The sequence below is a fragment of the Apteryx rowi genome, unplaced genomic scaffold (assembly GCF_003343035.1).
Source record: "Apteryx rowi isolate R43461 unplaced genomic scaffold, aptRow1 scaffold_363, whole genome shotgun sequence".
Taxonomy (NCBI): Eukaryota; Metazoa; Chordata; class Aves; order Apterygiformes; family Apterygidae; genus Apteryx; species Apteryx rowi.
Genome location: NW_020450119.1, coordinates 357990 through 381894, shown reverse-complemented (window position 1 = coordinate 381894; position 23905 = coordinate 357990). Strand labels below are relative to the sequence as shown.

The 23905-nt window shown below is 42.7% G+C and overlaps 1 protein-coding gene across 2 annotated transcripts; it reads right to left on the bottom strand.

Annotated features, from left to right (window-relative positions):
- Nucleotides 1–1135: 1135 nt before the first annotated feature.
- PAK6 (p21 (RAC1) activated kinase 6) lies at nt 1136–17145 on the bottom strand. 2 transcript variants are annotated; one of them, XM_026073172.1, is made up of 8 exons: nt 16942–17145; nt 11701–12318; nt 8071–8562; nt 7696–7829; nt 4515–4641; nt 4200–4325; nt 3359–3493; nt 1136–1303 (listed from the first exon to the last, which is right to left on the bottom strand). In XM_026073172.1, the coding sequence occupies exons 1-8, from the start codon at nt 17143–17145 to the stop codon at nt 1136–1138; spliced, it is 2004 nt and encodes a 667-aa protein (XP_025928957.1). The 2 variants fall into 2 exon arrangements, with proteins under 2 accessions (XP_025928957.1, XP_025928958.1); XM_026073173.1 differs by lacking the exon at nt 3359–3493.
- Nucleotides 17146–23905: the final 6760 nt, after the last annotated feature.

Here is a 23905-nt window from a genome sequence, read left to right as displayed (position 1 = left end):
ACCAATAACAAAACATACATCAAAAGTTCCCCTTCTCCTCATGTTTTGCAGTAGCAAAAAGCAGAGATGGAGGGCAACCAGTCTCACCATGCAAACAAAAATCTCTCCTGGGATACACAGGACAGCTGGAACTTTTTCATTCAGTCTCCTAGAGCATCCCCAAAGTGCTACCCAACAATTGCCTCAGAGCAGCATTTCTCTGCCTCTCCTGGGAGAAAGGGCTTAGAAAGAGAGGGGGCTGGAAACCAAAATAGAGGAATGAGCTGTCATAGACTCTCCTTGTTGACCATGCTATCTGCCTCCCATTCCACCTAGCACTGGAGGTTTTGCATATGGTGAATTTTCAACAACAAGGTTCTGTTGGCAGGAACAACGGTCTTCACAGAGTCCCCTTTGAGGCCTGTATCCAAGGGTTTCCCCTTCAAAAGTTTAAGATCATGAAATGGATTGAAGATTGACCACGTGTTAGTCTTGTCACTAAACCATACATATCCCTCAGCAAAAGAGAAGCAGGTTGACGCAGGAGAGCCATCCAAAAACAAATATATACATATCACATCTGCTTCCCAGGAAAATATGTACAGTTTTCTAGGTCCACATTTAGCAGAAAGAGATAAAATCATTTGTGAAAAAGTCTTGGAGGAAAAATTTGTGAAGTCTTTGTGCATTGTTTGAGAGTTTAAAGAGGCCTGTGCCCCCCAAAGTACGTTCGAGTCAGCTCAAGACTCCAGTGTACAACTAATAGAACAAAAATCACATTTCTCATGGGGAAATACAGTTCCAGTTCAGTAGCCAGCAGCCAAGGTTTGCAGGAACTTGCAGACATTCAGAGAGACAACGTCAGACTCTGCTTAGAAAAGCCATTCTTCAGAAGAAGCAATCCAGAAGTCATGAAATGCCCGCTTTACTCTGGAGACATGCTTGGTCTTACTTGGATCAAGTATGTATTGATTGTCTTCAGCAAAAGAGAAGCCACAAAAGGCTTGGGCTGCAAGGAGAGCATTCACATTCATCTTCTAAAAGGATCACTGACAAGTCCAAGCACCATTCACAGGATGAGACCTGTCTCATGAGAGCCTGGTCTCTTGGTTTATTATTAAAATTACTTTTTCCTAGCATTTCCCCTTATGCAAAGTCAGCAGGTAGAGGTACGCTTTCTGTATTGTTGGATAAGGGGGACCAGGCACTCTGGAAGCCCTGTCTGGAGCAAAAAGGGGTGATCCAGGAGTTCTTGTGCTGTTGCTCTTTCCAGTGGATCCCGTGTCAACATCCTTTCCAAGAAGTCTCTCAGCACCGGGGAAGTCTGTGAAAAAGCAACCAACCAAGTTAAACCCATAAAGGAACCAGGCAATAGTTTATTTGACAACAGATTGCTGAGGTAGGTTTGGTTTAAAAGAATCCTGCACGTTTCAGCTTTGTAAGCTTGTTTTTAGGCAGAAATGTAACAGGATATACAATTTCATTTCAAATATGGTTTTTATGTACAGTAACAACTTCCTGTCACAGTAGGCCCAGCATGCACACTGGCTGTTTTTCTTTCATGGGGCGCAGCAAATGAAGACAACGGGACTGCCTGCCTTGTTCTACCATCTAAGGTAATTTTGTTTCCCATTTTATTTATCAATGTTTCCCATTATTATTTGCTTTTCTGCATTTCAGCTCAAACATTCAGCAGACTTCCTGCTCCCTGAAGCACAATGCACATCATTTTGAGTGTGAAAGGTTGATCAATTCATTCTTTTCCTGGCAACAGTGTGTAGAAAAGGTATTTAAACATGATTCCCAAACCGGTTTTGAGAGTCTGGTAACCTGGTGCAGCCAGTGCAACAGTAAGAAACTTCAGAACAGTAGATCAAAAAAAGCTATATGACCTTAGCAGGTTTGTCCTTAAAAATATGTGTACGGAGACCTGTTGAGGAGACCCAAGAACCATTAACAGGCACTGCACATCTCATGCTGGTAATAATCCTCTGTATCATTAAAGCTGAATAAAAAATGAGTTCAGAACACATTTATTTATTTTAATACAACTAATTACCTATTTTAGATTGGGGGCATTTTCCCAGCTCTGGTTAACCGAGAGGCGGATCATGAAATACTGTTCACATTGAGCTACTGCTTGTTTCATGAGTGCTCTGAATGACTTCACTGTGATTGCTAGAGGGAGAAGGCACAACGCAGCTAAGTACAAGTGCCAGGATCCAGCCTTTATCACTCCATCCATAAAGCTACCCATGGTTTAGAAAGCCGCAGCGATTATTTCAAGTGGTGGCCACTGAACCTGTTGCACCCAGTGCTACATTAATTGACCACAGTGAGCCATTAGCTGTAATCAAAACGTAGGGCTGAATCCACAGCTGCTGCTGAGCTCCACGCGGGCAGCAGGGAGACAGGGAGGATGGCCACAGGCCTGTCGATCCCGAGGTCTGCTGGAAGTCAGTTTGCTTCCAGGACACCGCAGAGCACAGCAAGACTGTAAAAGACACTGGCTTTCCACAGCCCATGGCAGGGTCATCTCCCCAAACTGACTGCATGTCCTAGAGAAGTGCACCCAGACCAGGACTGGCTTCACACTGTGTAAGGAGTCCAAGCACTGGGTCCAGGATGCGACCTGGGAGTTTTAATTGGTGTTGCAGTGGCAAATCTGAAAAACAGGAGCTGTTGATGTTTCAGTGCATACTGTTTGTTCAGTATTCTACTCTGTTAAATAATTCAGTTTTAGCAGCTGCAGATATTCAGATTAATTGGAAAGGCCAGAGAGCTCAGAACGCTGCAGAAATTTGATCTCAAAGGCTTGGAAATGAAAGGAGGACTGCTCTAGTGATGACTAAAAGGTAATCGTTGTATTTCTTAAGTCACTGCTAGTTTTTCTTAAGAAACCATGAAGCTGAGTTAATCATCAAAGCAGCTGCAGTGTCCTCCATGAGCTACTGCCTGCTTGAGCAATCCTGCTCTGACCCCAAAGCAGCCTCTGCAGTCCTGAAAACTGCTAAGCTGAAAACTCTCAAGGGCAAGGATCCTCCCACTTCTTTTTCTAGAAGATGAGCTACTCCACTGACATCAGCAAGATACTAACTTTTGGCTCCACCCGAAGCAGCTTTGATTTGCGTTATCAGGTTCTTGCCCAAGTGACCTTAAATTATTTGGGCTATTTCCCAAACCAGCCACTAGCTGTCAGCAGCAGCCTGCATCCTCTGAGGCACTAGGACCAAAAAAAGTTCCCCAAGAAGCATGTCCTAGCAAGACCACTTTCACAGTCAGCTTCATGGGGAACAGCTGATACCAGTGACCATCCACCTGAACCTCAGCAACTCAGTTTCCTCAAGAAGGTTCACAAGTGCTTTGCCAGTATGCTCACCCTGTGGAAGTTTTTCAGTCTGGGAGGAGGACTGTCACGGAGTCTCTTCATCGCCTGGACTGGAGAATCACTAAAATAGGGGGGTTCCCCATCTACCATCTCTATCACCATGATCCCCAGAGACCAGATATCCACCTGTGGGAGCCAATGTCATATCAATATGCACAGTTCAGAGCGATATATCCCTTGCTTGGTTGCTTTCACAAGCCTATAAAACCCCACCTATGACAAATGTTATTGAGAGAGTAAAACGTTAACCCACTTAACACTATCGGATCCCTTACTGCAGCTCAACAAAGACAGCTTTCCAACCTAGGACTAAGCCATGCCTGTGTTGCAACATGCAAAGGTCTGCAAGTAACTGCTTGTGCTACAGTTGGTTCGCTGGTAAACAAAACTAATCAGACTACTGTCACCTGCCCCACGACTTCAGAGCACCTATCTGCATCTTCTCTGCTCTGCTGTCCTCCCCTCCCCTCATGGCATTAAGATTGATTTACTGATCCATATCATGTCACCTGCTGTTTCTTGCTAACATCTGCCCACACTATGGCAGATACAGACCTATTCCAAGCTTCAGGAATATGATCAAAATAAGGTTATACCCTGTTCCCTGAAGCAGAACGAACCAGTGTTTGGTTTTTTTTTTTTTTGGGGGGGGGTGTTTTTTAACCATTTTAGGAAATACTGATATTGTCACAATCAAATATGAAGTCATACTTATGTTTATATTTTAAATAGCCCCCAAATGATCTCTCTGGAGAAGCCAACAATTAATTTCCTGTGACACCTCAGGATATTATATTCTAGTTCTTGCGATATTAGGAAAGTGTTCCCTTACCTCAGTAGTGTATGGTATCCTTGCAATAACTTCTGGAGCCATCCAGTAGGGAGTTCCTACTAGGGACTTTCTTTTAGGTACATCTTTACTGATCTGAGCACAGAATCCAAAATCTGAGAGTTTCACCTGTACAAAGAGAAAAGCAACCCACCTTGAACATAATTTTTAAACAACACGGAGGGAAGCACCAAAGATAAGACAAAGGAGGTAAGAGGATGAGGTAGAAACATGAGATAGTGAACAGAAAGGAAATAAGGAGATAGACTAAGGCTGAAGTAGCAGAAAACAGGAAACAATCTGTATAAGGAAACTTACTCTTCCATCCAGGGTCAAAAGAATAGAGTCACTCTTAATATCTCGGTGAATGACCCCCTGAGAGTGAAGATATGTAAGAGCCTGCAGCACTGATTCACACACTGTTGCAATTTGCTCCTCATTTAGCCTGAAATTAAAAGACAGAGGTCTTCAGCTGCATTGTACTGGTCTGCGGATAGTCCTAATACACAAATCCTCTTTAAAGGTGCAGTGCAATTTTGAAGTTAAGCTGTAGAAATACATTTTGATTCTCCATGACCAAGACAATGATACCAATTAGCCTATGCTTAAGAAAACTGCCAAAAGCCAAATCAAGATAAAGCCTGGACTACATTTTATCACTGCACATTTTTCTATCATAGGGCAGAAGTAGGGAAGGACTGGCAACCTTGTCTGATGACTATCCTTTTCTGTTGAAAACATTTTTGTCTTGATGGTTAGCAATTCTAAGTTTTCATAAGGCTAATTCAGAGAAATTGCGCTTTAAGCGCCTTTTATCTAAATTCATTTCACAAGACACTGTTTCAAGCAATTCTGATAGGCAAGATTGCTTCTGCATGCCAAGATGCCGCAGTGACAGTTGAGACAGCTTTTTTTTTTTTTAATAGCTATACTGAAGCTATTGTTCATTAGGCATATTGTGCAATCTTACCCAGAAAGGATCTAAACAAGTAATTTGATAGGAAACATAGAGATTCTTTACAGGTCTCATGTAGCTAGATGGTTGGATACTCTTTGTATATCTAACTAAAGGTGGCACAGGTTACAAATAAGACATTGTAATTTCTGAATTTTAGCACTCTCTCTGTCACCATACTGAGTGTGAGTACCAAGAACCTTATCTTTACAAGTTCTGTTGTCTGGAGTACCACACAGGAAGCCTCATGATCAAGTATAAGAAGTAGAAATGAAAGTTATTTCTTGTAACTGTGGCCAATGACAGCATACTCCGCCCATTTACACTGACAGAATGGTAGAGGTTAAGTATTTCGAAGAATACCTGGAGTACTCTATTTCAGTGCTTTTGCCTCTCAGACCGCCTCTAACAGTTGTTTCAGACCCTCCTCAGTTGAGGGCACAGGAATGCATATGATACCTCCTCAAATCCAGGTCTGCAAGTAAGACTGAGGAGAAGAGGGGTTTTGAAAGCGAATTTGTGCAGACTGCTCCTGCACCTCCTGAATACAGGAGAGTAATCTCTACACACTGACATTCATGAAGGAGTTTGATAAGTTGGACCATCATCTGAGAGACCGAGGCTTTCTTTTCTTGTTTGCTATTCCATGTCTCATTCTACCAAACTGATCATGCAGCTGTGACCAGGGCACTGCCTATCATGGCTGCATTGTGCCATGCCAACAGCAGGAACCTATCTAAAGGGTGGCAGGGGGCTACTTTTGGCAGCATGATTTAACCTCTAAAGAGAGAGGGACAACCGTGGCTAACCGTAGACTTCTCCAATACAGAACCCAATCTATCTAGCAAAAGTGCTCACTTTTTATTTCATAGTTCATGAGCAATGAGAAAAGCTGATACCCTTCTGAACTCTGTGGTTCTACCAGATAAAAAGAGGTATACTTTTAGCTTGTAAAGCATAGAATTTGGTTTCAGACAAGTGACTGCTGAGTGTAGAGAAAGATGACTAGGGGATTATCTCATTCCTGGAGATGCAAATCAGTTATCACCTTCAGCAAAAATTTAATGAGCGGAATAAGGGTGTTTTTCTTTCTGAAAAAAATTATAAAGGCTTGCAGCTTACTTTTGGTAAATGTTATGGTTATAACAAATCCTGTTTCTACTCTGCAGAAAAACAAGCACTAAAAGGTTCAAAGGAAGGCTTCATAAAATTACTCACATCTAGGCTGAGATCCCACAATAGCATTCGGTCTAATTGGTGCATATAAGCTAACTGGACCTTCACAAACCTCTTCAGTATAGTTTTATCTGTAGTTCCCTTGGTTCTATTAATATGAGCTAAGAGCTACGGAGTTGCACTTGCTCTGCAATGCCATAACCCAGCATCCTTCAGCACCACATGTTCTGTTTCCTGTCCAAGAGCAGGGACATTTCTTTCAGTGAAACCCTGGTTCTCAGTCCCTGAGATGAGCCTCTGTGCTCACAGATCTAGAAGGTCTGGCCAGCTGAGTATCTCCAAGACACTCCTTACTTCAGGGGCTGTAGAGGTGACAGGGGAGAACGTGTCCTTTTTTCCTCCCAAACACGTCACAGATGAGCACCCAAAATAGAGAACCCAACAGAAAAAGACATATGCCCTAACTCCATCACAGGATCAGTAAAGGCCAGCCAAAGCATGTAAGTGAATAAAAAAGGCATACTACAATAAAGAAAGTAAATACAATTAGTGTTAGCAATACTAGCCTAATTATAATCCAATTAAGGTTCTGAATCTTCAGAAAGAGAAAGGCTCATCCTGCCTGAGTTCTGGGTCAGTCTTTTCATGGCAGGAGTTCCCTGCACCAATTTACAGCCTTACTGGACTGCTCGGAAACAGGAATAAGGGGAAGGTGCTCCAGGGTCACAGATAAGACAAAATCATCACAGCTGCATCACCAGAACGCTTTGTGAGTGGGACTCTACAGAAGCCATTTGGAGAACAACTTGTTTGCCCTACAGAAATTCTTTGGGCATTAATGAGTATGAAGTGGTGTGGATGCGAAAACAAATTTAGTAGAGTGTCCAGTAGCTGTAAGTATTTACTGCTATCTTTAGGCAATGAAATTTGGGAAGGAGTCCAGATCTCAAGGCTCTGCTTCAATTCTCCAGAGCAGTTAGCCACAAATTCAACCTCACTAAGGTTGTACCACAGAAAATTATTTCTGGGTGTTCTTTAATAGTTAGTCAATGAGTTTCCTGGCCAGAATACAACAGATCTAGTACATGATACTTTTTATGCATAGTGTTTTACAGAGAAGGTCATCAAGTAAATGAATATTGGATATGTGAAGGGATCAGTACTGTAATGTGTTCCCTTCTTCTACATCAGAAGTATTATCACATATTTCAAATGGATCAACAGTTATAAAGTGTAGTGGTTTGAGGGCACTGCAATCACAAGCATCATGATCTCTTGGGGAAACCATTCTCCCCAGAAATCTCCACTCTGCTGCTCTTGCCTGTCAGGTAGGGACAAATGTTGATGGTTTGGGATTTTGTTTCATACCTGATCTGAGACACGATGTCTGTGAGGGCTCCCCCCTGCAGGAATTCCATCAGCACCCAGAGCTCCTCTCCCACTAGGTAGCTCTTGTACATCTCCACTACGTTGACATGTTGGTAGTCCCTCATTATCACTACCTGTAATAACACAAGGGACACAGTTCTCCACCACACCATCACTAACGAAACTTAATCTTACTCCAAAAAGCAAGCATGCACCACCCTTTGAGCACAATGCAGTACTCGCCCCATCAGTCTTTCTCTTGGTACTAGCATTAAAATGAAGATGTCTCTTGCTCATCCCTTCTTTTTACCATACCTTCTGCTACCATGGCTTTATGGTGGACAGCAGAACCCCACTTCTCATTACTATACTCACCTCATTAAAAAGGAGCTCCCGGCGCTGCTGCTTTCTGAGATCCATCATTTTCACTGCCACCTGCCGCCCTGAGTGCTTCTCTCGAGCAATACAGACAATGCCTGTGGACCCTTCACCGATCTTCACATAGTTCTCCAGCAATGTCCGGGGGTCGCCTTGGTCCACTACCATCCTAAGGGCAGCTTTGAACTGCTCATGAGTCACAACCACTGGGTCCTCGCTAGCCAGCTGCCCTTTCGCAGAAGAGTCTTGGGGAAGGTGAAGGTTGCTAGAACTAGTTTGAGTCTGCCGGTTTCTGGGAGACCCTGCTGGTGACGGTCTGCCTTGCGGCAGTGCAATCGCCTTCTCCATTGCTGGTGATTTCTGGGGGGTTCCAGCTTCTGAGATCATCCTGGAGAAATCGGGTGCAGGCTGATCAGATGGAAGGGACTGGGCTTTGGCTGCAGGGCTGCGTGGTGAACCCCACTGCTGGGGCCTGAAGAAAGCATTAGGCTTTGAGAAGAACGAATATGAAAGCAGAAGAAAGAAAAAGTGCTGGTTAGATTAACAAGATGAGGTTACAGACATCAGCTGCATGTTATGCCACACTGGCCTAATATATTTTGTAGCAGACTGGAGTAAAGAGCTCTAGGTTCTTGTCTCCACACCTGCACAAGGTATGCTGCATGACTAGGGGCAAGCTGCATGAACTTAGATTTTCAAGAATCAGTTACAGGATGGGCGCTATACTTTGGGGGCATCCAAATTGAGGCAGTTTAGGAAGGGGTTCTATCTTCAGAAAGCTGGATCTTGGTGCATGCCTTAAAAGCCCCCCCCCCAAAAAAAAAAAAAAAAACAAAAGCCCACCCTGCTAAAAAGCATTCCAATCTTGCCACCAAAACACAGGGGCAATCTGAATTTCAGAGAATTTGCAAATCTTGTATCCCTCTGTGCCTCTGATGTTCCTATATATAAAAGGAGAAGAGGATTCATGCCAGAGCTGTAAATTACTTTGATGTCTTGGCCTAATTCCCTTTGGGTGATTACACTCTGCCTACTTAAAACTCTCTCTGCACCTTGCACTGGTGCCTGCAGAGCATGCCAGTCAATCAGACGCAGAAGTAGTCCTCTGCTTTGAGGAAAGCACCATGAACCAGAACAGCTGTAGGTGACCGGGTGACACTTCCAGCTACGCAGACCAGCCACCTTGCCATATTATCGACTCACAACTGGCCTATGATGAATTTGGACTAGCAGCACCCCTTCCTGAAGCATTTGAGGCTCTCTGGAGACCTCCCACTCAAGTACCAAGCAGGCCCAACCCTGTTTACATTACAAGATCTAATAAGATCACAGCCAGAGGCAATGTGGCTTCAGGATACGTATTCCCATGCTAGCACTATGCATAGGTCTCCCAAGAAGCGTAAATTTGAAATGCTAATACTCACCCTGCCAATGCTGACTGATTAAAATTCAGCAACATCTAGCAGGTTAGGTATAAAGTAAGTTAGTGGAGCTGACAAGGTAGCGACTTCAGAAAGAGCAAACCAGTCATTTATATCACAGGACAAAATAAAAACTTCAAAGCAACAAGCCTTTCTCTCTCACAATACAGAGAGCGTATTAATAAAGTTAATAATATGGCTATGGGAACTGAAAACTGCCAACAGAGATTTTAAAAAGTACACTCATTTTCTCTGTCTCAGAGAGAAAGTAATTGTATAGAATTTAATTATACACACTTTGGTTTTTAATCAAGGATTTTTGACAACAGTAAAATCTGCAGAAGTCTAACATGGATATGGCTCATTCTCACACACACACATATACCCTGATGTGTGAAAATATGATTTAATAGGCACTGGCACTGTGGTGCAGGAGCGCACACACACAAACTGCCAGTCAGAAGTCACTTCCTCCTCATTTACCAGCTCCACCCCTACAATCCTGCAGAGACACGCTCACAGCAATGACATACGTATTTCTCAACTCTTGTTTTGACTCAGGAGAAAAAAAAAGTTTTTATATAACCTAGAGCATGCAAAAGGACACAATATACATGCAAGCTCACACATGTCTGTCTAACCACATGTAAATATTATTTCCTGCTCTGGTAATTTGTCAGCCCCTACACCCACATTTTCAGTCTCTAGACACTTTGAGATGTTACTAGCTGTCCCCCTTCTTCCCCCCATATTGGGTCAAGAGCAAAGAGCACTCCTCCATCGCAAGCCAGTTATATTCCCTCTCCATTTCATCTGCAATCATGCATTTCCTACACATCACAATTATACATCGTCTTTTCCATATGTGAGGGAGACTGAGATTTTCATCACTGGGGGCTGTTAAGAACAGCTTAGATAAACAATGGTCAGCAGTGACCCAGATCCTTCACCGGACCAAGGAGATGGGCAAGATTAACCTCAAGGTCTTTCTTACACCTTTCCTTGCCTAAGTACCTCAAGGACAAACCCCCACAAGCACATGCAATCTCACTGGTAACCTTTACTCCTCCTATAAGAGTTCAGTGGCAGGGTAAAGACGCTCTTGCTAGAGAAGAAAGAGGTGGTCCGTTCTCCTGAGCACTCAGAAACAGGCTTCCAGCTACTATAAATCAGCCTAGAGTCACTGACACAGCGGGTAAGCATGGTTTGCACTATGTAAGAACTGCATTCCTTTAAAATCCCACTCCCAGGACCAACCCCCTCCAAAAGCTCATCTGCAGGGAAAAGGCTTGCTTTGAAAGCCTTGAGTCTAAATGCAAACTGCAAGTGTTCCTGGGCTGAGCCTTGTCAGAGGAAGCCTCACCCCGCAGCACATCAGAGCAGTCGGTTTTGTCAGGCCAGTGGTTCTTGCCATCTTTTTCTGAATTCAGGGACTCCGCACTTGTTAGAAATTAGCCTGGCCTAACACCAGCCCGGTGCAGCCTCTGCAAGTGCTCGGCATCTGTGCAAGGACACCGAGTCTTGGGTTAGCCTGGGATGGATTAGAAGCAGTGGCCTGAAGGGCTGCATTTCCTATCCAGTAACAGTAACCAGAGCTTTTCTTCTGGTTTAATAAGAACTGAGTCATTCATTCAGGACATTTTTCCTGGGGGATATGTAGCTATGAGCTGTCCCATCCTTACCAAAAACCAACAGTCGGAGTTCCTGTTTGACAGTACTCTTGGTGCCAATGCAAACGTTTCTGTTGCAGGCAGGTTGGCCGCTACAGCTATAACCAACAAGTTTGCCTGAAGCAGTCTTATTTTACACAGGCAAAAGCACACATTACTACTATAAATTACGGCAATTTTCCAAATGGCAAAAGCACATTTATGTTAGTATAAATGCATTTAACTTATGCTATTACTACTACAGAAAGGCAAAAATGAAAAAGTCACCTACCTCCTTCCCAACCTGGACCCCCCCAAGCACAGCTCTGCTAACAAGCCTCCCTCACGTAGATCTGGCTGCAATTCGGAGCTATACCTAGTAGTATATGCTGCGAGGCTTAACAAAGACTATATGCTTCCTCTGCTTTGGCCAGGACTACTTTGATTCCATCATTAATCATAACACTAACATTGTTTGCAACTAAAATTGTTCAGCTGTGTAAGTAACCTCTGGAATTGTAAAGTCACCACTGCACACATTTAAAAATACTGAATACCTTTATCTGCAGGGAAGAGCCCGACTTGTTTGAGCCACTGGACGAGGAGAACACACTTCGTAACAGCCTTCTCTTCAAGCTGTTTTCCCTCGATTTGGAACTAGGGCTGCCCTCTCCTGAGGGTCTGGAGTTTGCTTGTCCAACTAGACAAGGTTGAGGCCAGCACTCTTCTGAGCTCTTTTTTCCAGGCTTATCACTCTCCCCCGGTAAAGCTGGTGAATGCTGCAAACCGGAGGCACGTTGGATGCAGCTGCCATCAGTACCTTGAAACTCTGAAGGCCCAAGGGACTGAGCTTTCACTACCATACCATTGGGATGAGACTGTCCATCCAACCTGGGTTTATAATCTGGCCACATAGTCTGCCTCCGGGTTACCTTGGTTCCACCATTGCAATTGAGGTAGTTTCCATATTTGTCTGCCCAGTCTGCTTCTGGGTTCTGAAGATACACATCCGGGGGTCTGTCTTCCCCCAGGAGCCCAAGGGACTGAGCTCTCCTCCTGCTGGTGGGGCTCCTTCCCCTCAGAGTGTTGGAACTGATGGCAGAAAGCTTCTGGATATCGTTGAGTATCCCAGAGATATAGCCTTCCACTTCCACGGTGCTGCCCCTCACCACAGTCTGTGAAACAGAGGCAAGGGGGGGAGCAAAGTTAGAGCTCTGCAATTTGAGGTTCAGTGTACCTTGACAAAAGTTAGATTTCATCTGTCAAACCAAAGAGGATTCAGGGAATTTGGGAAAACCGGTTTGGGAGGGTGGGGGATTTTTTGCTCCTTTATTGAGGGGAAAAAAGGAATCACTGGGTTTACATGCTTTAGTAACACAGAGATAGCACTGCTTTCAGTCAGAACAATGAAGTTCTGCTGCTGCACCCACATGCTAAAGGGCATCATAAGAGCAAAGCTGGCGTGTTTTTAGCGCTCCTGAGATACTTGTGCTGAACTTGTGCTATGCTTCATCACTAATTTAGGCTCAGCAGGCCCCCGAGTGTATTATTTCTCAGAAGTTCCAGCATGCCTTAAACTCTGTCTGCAAAAATCACCTTGCTATTCCAGTACAAGGTTCATCTCTCCCCTGTAGCTCTCTCCATAGCATTGTAATCAGCCTCCTTTAGTCTGGTTCTAATTCTGGTTCTCTACAATTTTTGCTAACATATCTTGAGCCTGACCAGTGAAGACCACACTGTTCCAACACTGCATCCCTCCTCTGTTCTGCCAAGCCATTATAATTAAAAGTGATGAACAAAGGGTCACAGCAGCTCACAACTGCCTTGTAAGCAAACGATGAAGAACAAGGCTTCCATCCAAACAAGCAAGAGCACTGGACAAGTAGGACACTTGAAGCTGTTGGTATATTATGTAGTCTTCTACTTCATTTATTCTGGAACTGAGAAGCTTACAGAAGCTTTTTTTAGTGCTGGCAACCAAAATGTTTCATTTCTTCACAGAAATTCACAGCATAGGATCACTCCTACTCCTGCCTGAGGAAAATCCTTCCCTGGAGCAATGGCAATCTCCTGTTTGCAAACTAAACGCCAGGGGCCTTCTAAAGATGCTGACTTGATTACACCAAGCCTAATATTTAGCTGGTGCAAAACAGCAGCTTCAGCAATTTCAACAGAATGCCACCACAGTGCACAAAATGAGTACCTGGTTTGCTCCATATCCCCCCCAAAAAGGTGAGGTAGAAAGATTTTGTCAAACAAAGGACAACCCAACTCATAGCATTGCATACACATCACCCGCAGCAGGAAATTTCTGCTCCTCAGTCCTATTGTAGCAATACATCTCCTTCACCGTATACATGCACCTTCCTCCCCAGCCCAAGTTGCTGTCAAGTAAACAACACGTTTAGGACACTGACTCCTCAAACTGGTTCCATTCCTTTTCCACCAAACTTGACAGGGAAAAAATACCAAGAGTAAATGATCAGAAACCCAGCCTCTAAAATCTGCCAAGGATGTGGGAAAAGTCTTCTGTCCATTTGAATTCGTAGAAACTCAAGACTGATTTTAGTTTATCTCACTATTGCAGTTGGTTAAGAGCAGTAGTTAATAAATGAATTGGAGCAGGGATAGATGTGATGTCCACGTCCCCAGTCACAGAACACTCAGCAGGATGCCTCCAAACCCTTGCTCATGCTTGCCCAGGGCAGCGTTCACTTATGGTTCAATATTTCTCCAGTTAGGAAAAAGAATAACTCAAAGTTAGAAGAAATCTCAAGAGGCCATCTAGTCCAGTCACCCTTCCAACTTAGACGGACTAAAACCCTTCCAGAAAGATTTTTGTCTAACCTGTTCTCTAAAGAAAAGCCCTCCAAGGACAGAGATGCTATGGCCTCTCCAGACAATCCATTCTAGTGCTCACCTCACCTTCTAGCTAAAAACTTCTTAATATTAAACTTAACTCTCTCCTGCTGCACTTCTGGTCCATTATGTCTGTCCTATCCTCAGTAGACAGGGAAGATGTGAATTAACTGCACTTTGCAGCCATGTTTAAAGAGTGCATCAGACTAATTAAATATCATCCAAATTTGAACCAAATCTATAGAGAGCATTCTTACAGTGATCATTCCTTACTGATCCTTATCAGAAGTGATATTTTTAAAAAGAAAGGTATCCTTTTGCAAGCAAAACACAGTCTATGTCAAAAAAGGGAAAACAATGATGGTTGAATCGCAGACTCTGCCCTCTTTGAGCCCTATAATGGGCTCAGGCTAATAGGGCCAATTAGCCCTAAAAAGAAAAAAAAAGAAAAGAAAAGAAAGAAAAAAATAGATTTTTCTATTGGAATCATTGAACAGGAATTTACTCAAATGAAATTTGGCAGAAATAATCAACTACGTGATGCAGTCTAACCGAGTATTTGTACTTGTACTTAATGGGAAAAAAAAATCCAACAGTATGAGTTTAAGCTTCTGCTTTAGTTTTTAAAGACTGTTGCACATTTCTAGCTTTGTTTTCCCAAAGTTTTGCAACTCCTCTCAGCTTTTACCATCTACAAGTTTAGTAAGCTTATTCTCTATCCCGTCATTCAAGTCACAGATGAAAGTGCTGACCAGTACCGGACTCAGGACAAACTCCCGTAAATCTTTTCTGCATATTTCTTTGTTGACAGTGACACCTCAGACTACTCTTTGAACATATTTTTCCTCCTACTTAAGAAAAACTTCCCTAGTTTGCTCTAGGAGTGTTATAGATGACACTGTCAAGAGCCTAACTGAAGTCAAGATACAGGAGATTCATCATTTATTCGTGACCCAAAGCCTGTTACCTTGTCACCGAAGGAAATTGGGTTGCTTGATATGATTTGTTCTTGACAAATCCATGCTGGCTGCTAGCTATTACCCTGTAATCTTCTAGGAAGTGCTCGCAAATAGTTTACTTGCTTATTTGTTCCAGTTTCTTTCTGGGAACTGAAATTATTCTGACTGATCTATACTTCCTTGAATTTCTTAGGCCCAGCTTGAACTTGAAAGTATCTAACTTATCTAAGAAGTCTCATGTGTTCTTTTCTTATTCTAGCCTAAGTTCTTATTTCTTTTATGCTGCTGTTAATTGTGTTAGCCCATTGATCACAGTTAACCTTTTCAATAATGACTGAAGAAAAATCATTAAACATTTGTCTTCTCAGTGTCATCTGTTATTAGCTCTCTCCCACAATGAGCAGTGAACCAATTCTTCCCTTCGTCATCATCATCCTCCTCCTCAGCGCATTTACAATCTGTTTCCTTAGTGCCCTTTATGTCCTTCAAGAACAGCATCTCTTTGTGCCTTGGCCTTCCAATTTTGTCCCTACGTAAATTTCTTTTTTATTTGCCCTTTATGGCCTGACCTAGTTTCCACCCTTCTAAGCAATCCTGCTGCAGTTTAAGCTCATTACAGAGCTCCCAATCTAACCAACTTGGTCTCTTATTACACATCTTATCCCTCCTCTGGACTGAGGTCCTATCTCCTACTACATTTTGAACCTCGAAGCAGATTCAGGACTCAATAAAACAGAAGGCAATACCTCCTCCCTTTTTCTTTTACCTCTTCTTCCTGAGCAAGTATTTTGTAAATTGCCTTAATTAGTATTCTGCTCAAAGATCCTGAAACGCTATTTAAATTGTAACTTTGATTTTGCATTAATACTTCCAGGTAGTCCCTTTTACTCCCCACATTTTAAGCATCTGTACGCAAAAGACTACATTCACCATTAAACATTCAACAGGTTGACAATTATTTTCCTTTACATCTTTCCTGAAGTTTTTAGGTCCTGCAGGGTTTTTAAACTGGGAACAAAAATTTCCCACAGGCTAGCAAGACTTTAAACACAATAATTCTGTCACCATCTTTCATTTCCTTTTTCAAGAGGTTTTCATGAACCTCTCTGTCTGGCTTTTTTCACTTATCAGGTCCCTACAGTCACCTACAAACACACAGTCTCCTGATAATCATTATCAATGGCTATCCAAGGAATATAACCATCTAAATTCACTCACGTACAAGGATTAGTAACTTATTTCTTCCTAATGAAGGGCTTGTTCTAGGAAAATTGTCCTGTCTACTAGGACAGAAAACTGTCCTGTCCTTTCTTTTAAACTGCTATTTTATAAACCTTTCTAGTCTAAATCCTGCTTTAGTTTAGCTCCCTATCAAGGGTTAACACTGGTCAGAGGCCAGTAAATTAGGCTGAATTCTCACTCAGCAGCAAAGAGCAAGCTAAATTCCCTTTTCCATTTGCACTCATTCAGTGACCAAAAGTAAGCTAGAATGCAGCCACCCTGCTCTCTCTCTTTCATGCAGCCATCCATGAACAGCAGGCGAGGGCTACCCAGCTCTCTCCCACTCGGGCTTCCCTGTCAACTCAATCACCAGCCAAATTTGCTCACCCACGGGAATGACAAACGTGCTAAAGCAGGTCCCTCTGTGAACTCTCCTCTTCACTTCCCTGTACGACAGCTGACACATCCTAGTCTCTGACAGATACCACGAGAGCTTTCACAGGTCCTTGTTTTAGTGACAGGCTGCCAGCTGGTTAGTTGAACAGCGACACTACCACAGTTAAGGACGCTAGTCTCCTTAATTATTTCTGAAGAAGTTACTGTCTCCCCAGAAGAAGACGGTGATATCAAAGCTCAGTCCCTGCCATCCACTGAATTCCTTACCCTGCATTGAATATATATTGGGTACTGGAAACATTGCCTCAACTTGGGCCTCCCCGCTCATCCAGTGAACAGGAAAGATAACAGTTTTCCTCTTACCTTCATAGGCTGGAGTTGCAACCGGGTGATCCTTGAAGGGTCTACCACCGGCTTTGGCCGCCTCAGAGTGTCTAAAATATTCTGCCATTGAGGTGGAAGGCCCACAAATTTGCCCTCCTTGGGATCAAATGAAGTGTGGACACGGTGCTCAAAGTTCTGCGGAGCTGAGATCTCAGGGCGTTTCTTCTTCTTCTTGCGGAACATGATGCCTGGATCAGAGAAAGCAACACCATCAGTGCTCTTGAATGTGTAGGAATGATCTGCCAAGTCAGTAATATATTAATTACATTAATTAATTATATTATGAATATTCTCCAGTGACAAGCACTTTAACAATGCAGCTGACATGACCATCTGCTTTTTGCAGACATGGAAATAGAGGCAAAGAGAGAGCAACGACTTGCTCAAGACCATCCAGCAGGTCAATGGCTGAGATGAATACAAATTTCTGGGACTTCTAATGACCTTTTCAGTACTTTATCCACTGTGAAACAGTGCTCCTACTTCATAAAAGAACAACCAGCTACTATAACTATGGCTGAACTCCTACCACTTTGCTTCCTTTACTTCTATAAATTTGTTTTGCCTGATATAAAAATTAAACAATATATAATAAATACATATTTATATTTTAAAGGCTTGTACGTAGTGTAAATGTTTGGCATTAGAGTCCAGCCAGTAAGGCAGCACTGATTTAGCTACAAACCTGGAATGAAGAGAGGTTATGAAGAGGGCTCCGACTGTCTTTTCACTGATTATTTAAGACGACACAGAATAAATAATATACATTTGATTCCTGTTTAAAGTCAACAGAGTTGCTGCCAAAGGAAGAGCTGCCCAAGACTGATTATGGAACTGCATTTTTCTAGCTTAGAAAGGGGGAGTTAGGGGGAAGAGAGAGAGGGAGAGAGAGAGAAGATTGGGGGAAAACACACACTGTCAGCAGGTAGCTGAGGAAGCTAAAATTAATAACTAAAATTCCTTTCCCTTGGGGGCTGAGAGATACAATTTGTGTGAACAACCATTACAACTACAAGCCGAAAACAGCTAACACTTGAATATCCCCAGCACTGGAGGTGTTCGAAAGCTGAATTTAGACTTTATAACCAAAAAAGAGATGTAGAGAGAAAAAACAAAACTTTCAGACCTTCTTGAAATTGAGAAGATATGAAGGAAAAAGCGGAACAGGAGCTCCACATGCAATCACAGAACTACAACTCTGTTAGAGTGAGACATGGTGAGACAGCTTGCATAGCTGGAGGACTGTGATGGATGGATGGATACAACCTCTTCAGGAAAGAGGCACAGGGAAAATAGGGGAAGAGTCCCTTTCCCTGCCCCTTTCCATGAAGGAACAGCTCAGATGTAGGGAGATCTTCTTTGGAGAGCCAGGCTTTTCACAGTGGCACATGGTGGGAGGATGAGAGATGACGGGCATAAATTGAAACATGAGAGGTTCCAACTGGAGAGAAGGAAAAACTTTTTCGTGGTTAAGGATAGTCAAGCATTGGAGCAGGTTGCCCAGAAAGGCTGTGCAGTCTCCATCCTTGGAGGTTTATAAAAGTGGACTGGATAAAGCCCTGAGCAACCTGGTCTGACCTCAGAGCTGACCCTGCTTCGAGCAGGAGGTTGGACTAGAGACCTCYTAAGGTCCCTTCCCTCCTGAATTATTCTATGATTCTATGAAAATGGTTTGATGACTTTAAAGCTGCAAGTATTCCAAGTTTGCTTTTCCATTCGCTGTTGTAGAAGCACGTTTAAGGGGGCAGATTGCTGTTCTGTGGATACAGTGGAATTGGTTTGTTCCAGAGCTCAGCAATTCTTCTCCAAGAGGCTTTGTGTCAACGCACAGGACGGACTGCACAAGGAGGTAAGCCTAAGCAGAGACCCAGTGCCAAAACATTTTAGGTAGTTCAGTGCTAAAGCTCTCTAGCTTGAGAAAAAGCTGTGCAGCTTTAGTTTAGGCAATTTATATCCACCAGTAGAAAGAAAATGTTTATATGCTGTTCTCTTTCCACTAACAACTTTCTGCTCACCCATCTATACTCAGACTTTTTGGGGCAGAAAGCCTCTAGAAGGGGCTTCAGGCACTATTAGAAATAAATTGTGTGAAATTCCCACCTTGCTTTGAACAGAGTTTATAGACTCTAGAGTATCTGAATTTAACCCCTTCTATGGGATTACTTGGAACAATGAAATACAACCCTATACCTATCTTCCATTTAAGGTTCACTCTTCCCAGGGTTCTGATACAAGAACTTCTTTTTTTCCAGTCTTTATTTATTTCACTATCAAAAAGATAGTTTCAACCAGTCCTGCATGCTGACAGGAGCCAAAATTACATTAAACTTGGTTACACTTACTGGAAAGTCAGTGTCCATGTTCTTGGGAAATGTTCTAGAAAAGTGTTATGCTGCTGTAGTTTTCTGAACTGGGTTTAGAAAACTTGGGAAATGAACCCAGATATGTTATTTCTGAACCTTTGGAAGTAAATGTGCAGAGTTAAGGTTGAAAGAAAATAAACACCATCAGAAGGAAAGCAACCCTTCTGATTAAGTTGTTCCCACAAGTCGAAATTGATAATGTCATCTCTGTAACATCTTCCCTAGACATTTCATTGATTCAGTTTAAACCATGGTAGTAGGTCACTAGTTGTTAAATACAGGAAATACTGACTACGACCACCACATCCATGCAATACAATTCTAGTTCATGACTTGCTCTTCCATGGATTATTGTATTCTAAAAAACACACAGGAGTAGTATGATGGCTGTTGTGGGGGAAGGAACACGTTCTGGTTACTGCTGGGATTGAACAACTGATCTCCAAACTTAATCTTGCATTAATATTAGCATTTACCTCTCACTAATATTGCTTAAGGTGAGGCATTATGCAGAACTGCAGATAGGCGCAGACGACCTCCTCCTTGACATCAGGTAAGGATTTTTGCCATCTTCTTCACCTTCGTAGCAATCCCTCGTCCCCTGTACCAGACCCCAGATTCCAATTATTTGTGCAAACAGATATTTGCAAGAGTCAGAGGCACAGAATATGCAAAGCGATAGCATATTGTGCAGTAAACACACACACACTTCTAGGGGACACTGGCCTCAAAAATCAGCACACTTCGTGCTTTTTTCCCCCCACAGGGAAAGATATGCCAAACATTGTCCAGACGGTTTCAGTTAAMACTTGATTAGGGAGCAAAGTGCAGCCACATGGCAACCAACGACTTGACTTGTTAGTGTGAGACTGAGATCCTGAAAACGCACGCACACTCGCTTAGCGTGGTTACTGTGATCCTCCAAGCACCGAAGGGGATGCAGTCAGTTAGGCATGCTCGGGGAAGTGTTTGTACATCGCAGAAGGGCTTTTAACACCATCTGAAGCCCCAGTCATGCAGTCCATCCTTGGCAAAACACAGACTTCACCCACTGACAATGCCCCTTGCTATACTGCGTCCAGAAGCCTACTAAAGATGCCTTACAGCTGAAAAAGGAAGAAAAAGGCCAGACAACTTAAAAAGACACTTAAAAAGGAGACTGCAAGCAACTATTCTGCCTAAGAGAGGTTTTGCAGTGAAAATAAATCTTTGCTTGGAAAACACTCCAGTGGAAATCCAAACATGTCTTAATGGAGAACTTACGGGTGAGAGGCTGTGCTCTAGGTCTGCATCAACACTACTCAAACACAGTGGTTCATCTCCAAGGTGTCTTAGGTGCTACATATTAAATAATAAGCAACACTAAAGTTATAGGGCAATTTTTTTAAGGGGGGAAAATAAAAAAAAGTGCAGACAATCCTGGAAAGAGAAGAGATTGTAATAGCTGGTGGTGCCCATACTATTCAAACCAACAGCTGGTGATACTGAGGGGCTTTCACAGCCTGCAAGGAAAGCAGGAAGTATATCTGCAGTATTATATTCAGTGCTTCAATTCCTGATCATTGACTACATGTCAGTCATGACAGCTACTAAAACCTTGATCCACCAGAACAGGGACATTTCCAGACAGAGTGATGTTACTGTTTTAACCCATATCTTTCCTTCTCCGGCTCCTGCTCTAGCTCTCACAGACTCATTCCTCATCTCATTCCTCATCTCATCTTCATAACGAGAAGAAGATATTCAGGGCAGAGGACATGCTGGCTTTCAAGTTGGCTCATTAACTGTTTCATGTGGTCAGGAGTCCTGTAAAATGTGGCATGACAAATGCCATAACCATTAGCATTTGTAGTATTAATTGTTTTCTGAATCAGAAGAGGAATGATTCTAACTAAACTACCAGGTTAAAAACGTTCACTCTTAAAGCCTGGGTGATAATTTGGTCCCAAGTAGAATAGTGGCTCTGTGCCAGCATATCAATTTGCACAAGCATAAACACCACATTTGTGCATTTACAGTAAATCACTGTACTTGTCAATCAACACCTGGAATGCACTTACTTCCTATATACAAAAGCATGCTTCCTAAACCCAGATAGAAGCATCTACTAAGTTCATGGTCAATATTAGGGTGACTAGCTGACATGGCCTGCATCTACCTTATTGACTTTTAATAGAACTCTTAAAAACAACAAAATGTAATCAACTCCAAATATAATATACCCCTGGGTATCCCAATGGTATTAGGTTTATATGGTCAGCATCAATCTTTGATCATAAAGACATTGCCATATCAGACAGGTGGTTTAAAGCTACACTGCATTAAGATCAAATGAAATTCATACACTAAAAATAGTTATTTGAAATCCAGTGGATTGTAATAATCTGTGTAGGTTTTGCATTTCATTGAGGAGGTCTGTATTTAACCAGTCTCCTTTCACTTTGTGGTTTTCATGCAAGAGCTATTTATTTGTATTTCCAACAGCCACCTAGAGAATGTTTAAATAAAAAACATAAAACAGGCCTTTTCTAATCCAGTAAGAAATTCATAAGACTATTTTAATGCATATAAGATTTAGATTTTGCAAATCAAGCCAAACCTGTATTTAAACGTAGACAACATCCCTTTAATATAACAACACAAACAGTGACACTGATATAATAATATAATAATCTACTAGACTTCAGTCTTTCATTCAGTGCTGACAACTGTATAAGAAATGTTACAGACATAAATAATAAAAGTCACTACCACAAGACACAAGCAGTCGGAGATTGAAATTCTCTCAGCGATCCATTTCTGCTGCCTGGGAAACCACGTTAGATTTTTTCAACTCCAGATATAGCTGTTCCTAGATGATACAGTTCCAAAAGCTGTCACATCTGCCAGTGAGCATGAGAAAAAAAATCCGCCAGCCAGCAGATCCCGAGCAAGGGGAGGGATCGGCTGCGAAAGGAGGAGCAAAAGAGAGAAGGGTCAGGCCCAAATGAGAGAAAGGGGTGGGAAGATTAAGGATGGAAGAGAGGAAGGGGAAATCAGAGTTGGAAAAGGAAAGGGGCATGACTGGGAGACAGGCAGCCCGAGCAGCAGTGAGACACCGAAAATAATCAACCCTGCTGAAAAGAAGTCGATGAATGTTATCAGGAATTGTTCATTACAGTGCAAGAGTTCAAATACTCAGACAAATAAGCCCAGCATACTTTGTTATTTAATCTGTCTCACCTTCACCCTATACACATACAATTTTATACCCCATTAGTATAGATACACTGTACATAACTATGTTCATACACTCTCACACATACACACACTTGATGACAGCAAGACAGCAGAGAGCTACTTTGGTCTCACTTACACAGTTTCCCGTTAAAAATAAGCTTTCCTTTCCCTCCCCCTCTTTGCGGCAGCAACTGAACTCACTCTTCAGTGCTTATTCCACCGCTATCACAGATCTGGACACAGCTTGCTAAATTCCTCCCTCCCTGGACAAGAGATAACACTCGGTGCCTGGGTTGAAGAAAGCAGTTCCCATGGTTTCTAAATACTCCCCCAGCTGATACAACAACCTGCTCTGGCCAGCTACGAGAGGTGGGCGGTGGAAAAGGAGAGGGACTCTTCCTCCAGGACCTGCAGCTTGCAGACTGAGTTCGGAGTCAGAAGATGAAGAAGGTCCTAGAGAATGCATCAATGAAAAGGAAAAACATATTTCCATGCTCTGCTATACAGGTCAAAGCCCCGCAATACATTTCAAATTCAGTGCAAGCTAAATAGGCCATTATCAATGCACGATGCCTGCGTATATGTTCATGCATATGGATGTGTGAATATGCACACATGGTATTTCACTGCATTTCAAACCTTCCAAAATCCTAATGTTTACCCTCCCGAGGTTTCTGACATGATCATTATTTATAACAAGCCATAGGTGTTCATAGCATTTTGCAAAGAAAAATGACAGGCTCCTTCCCTGAGGAGCTTACAAATCTAAATGTGACTTTACACAGCAAGAAATGACAACAAAGGGTGGGTGGAAGGGAGCATGAAAAGGAAAATGGTCTGATATCTGAAACGGGATCAGAGCGCACAGAGCCCTGCCGCAATGACTCCTTCCATGCTCATCTGCAATACTAGTTTTAGAAATGCTGGTTTAGGTAGTTTGCTTCCCTAAAGGAAGAGTGGATGTCTGCCTGCTGTGCTGTCACTTCCCCTATTTCAAGCCCTTTCCTTCCACTCCTCTCTCTGCCCCCTGCCCCCAATAGTAAAGCTACATGTCAGAGTCAACCAGCAGCGCAGCAAACTAATATAATGCTCTAAATCCTGCGCAAACACACACATGAGCACACGCAGATTAATAGTACGTTAGAAATAAGCTTAGGGAAAGATATATTTGTTATATTGCTGGGTTTATTTTTGCCAAATGAGAAAAAGCACACAACCGCTTGACCTTTTTTGTGCTGCCTCCAATGAGCAGGGTCTAAAGGCTATGGTGTTACCTCTTTCTCCTCTGCCCCATTTCTTTGCTCATGAGTTAGGACTAAAACCTGAAACACAGCCAGTGCTTATTTCTAAGCTCATTTTAG

Bases quoted from the DNA above. Each gene is read 5' to 3' on its own strand.
- PAK6 (XM_026073172.1), bottom strand. From the start codon at position 17,145: ATGTTCCGCAAGAAGAAGAAGAAACGCCCTGAGATCTCAGCTCCGCAG. The intron at 7,830-8,070 runs GTGAGTATAGTA...GTGTTATTACAG, and splicing joins GGGAGCTCCTTTTTAATGAG to GTAGTGATAATGAGGGACTA. The intron at 4,642-7,695 runs GTATGAAACAAA...TTTTAATTTCAG, and splicing joins GACATCGTGTCTCAGATCAG to GCTAAATGAGGAGCAAATTG.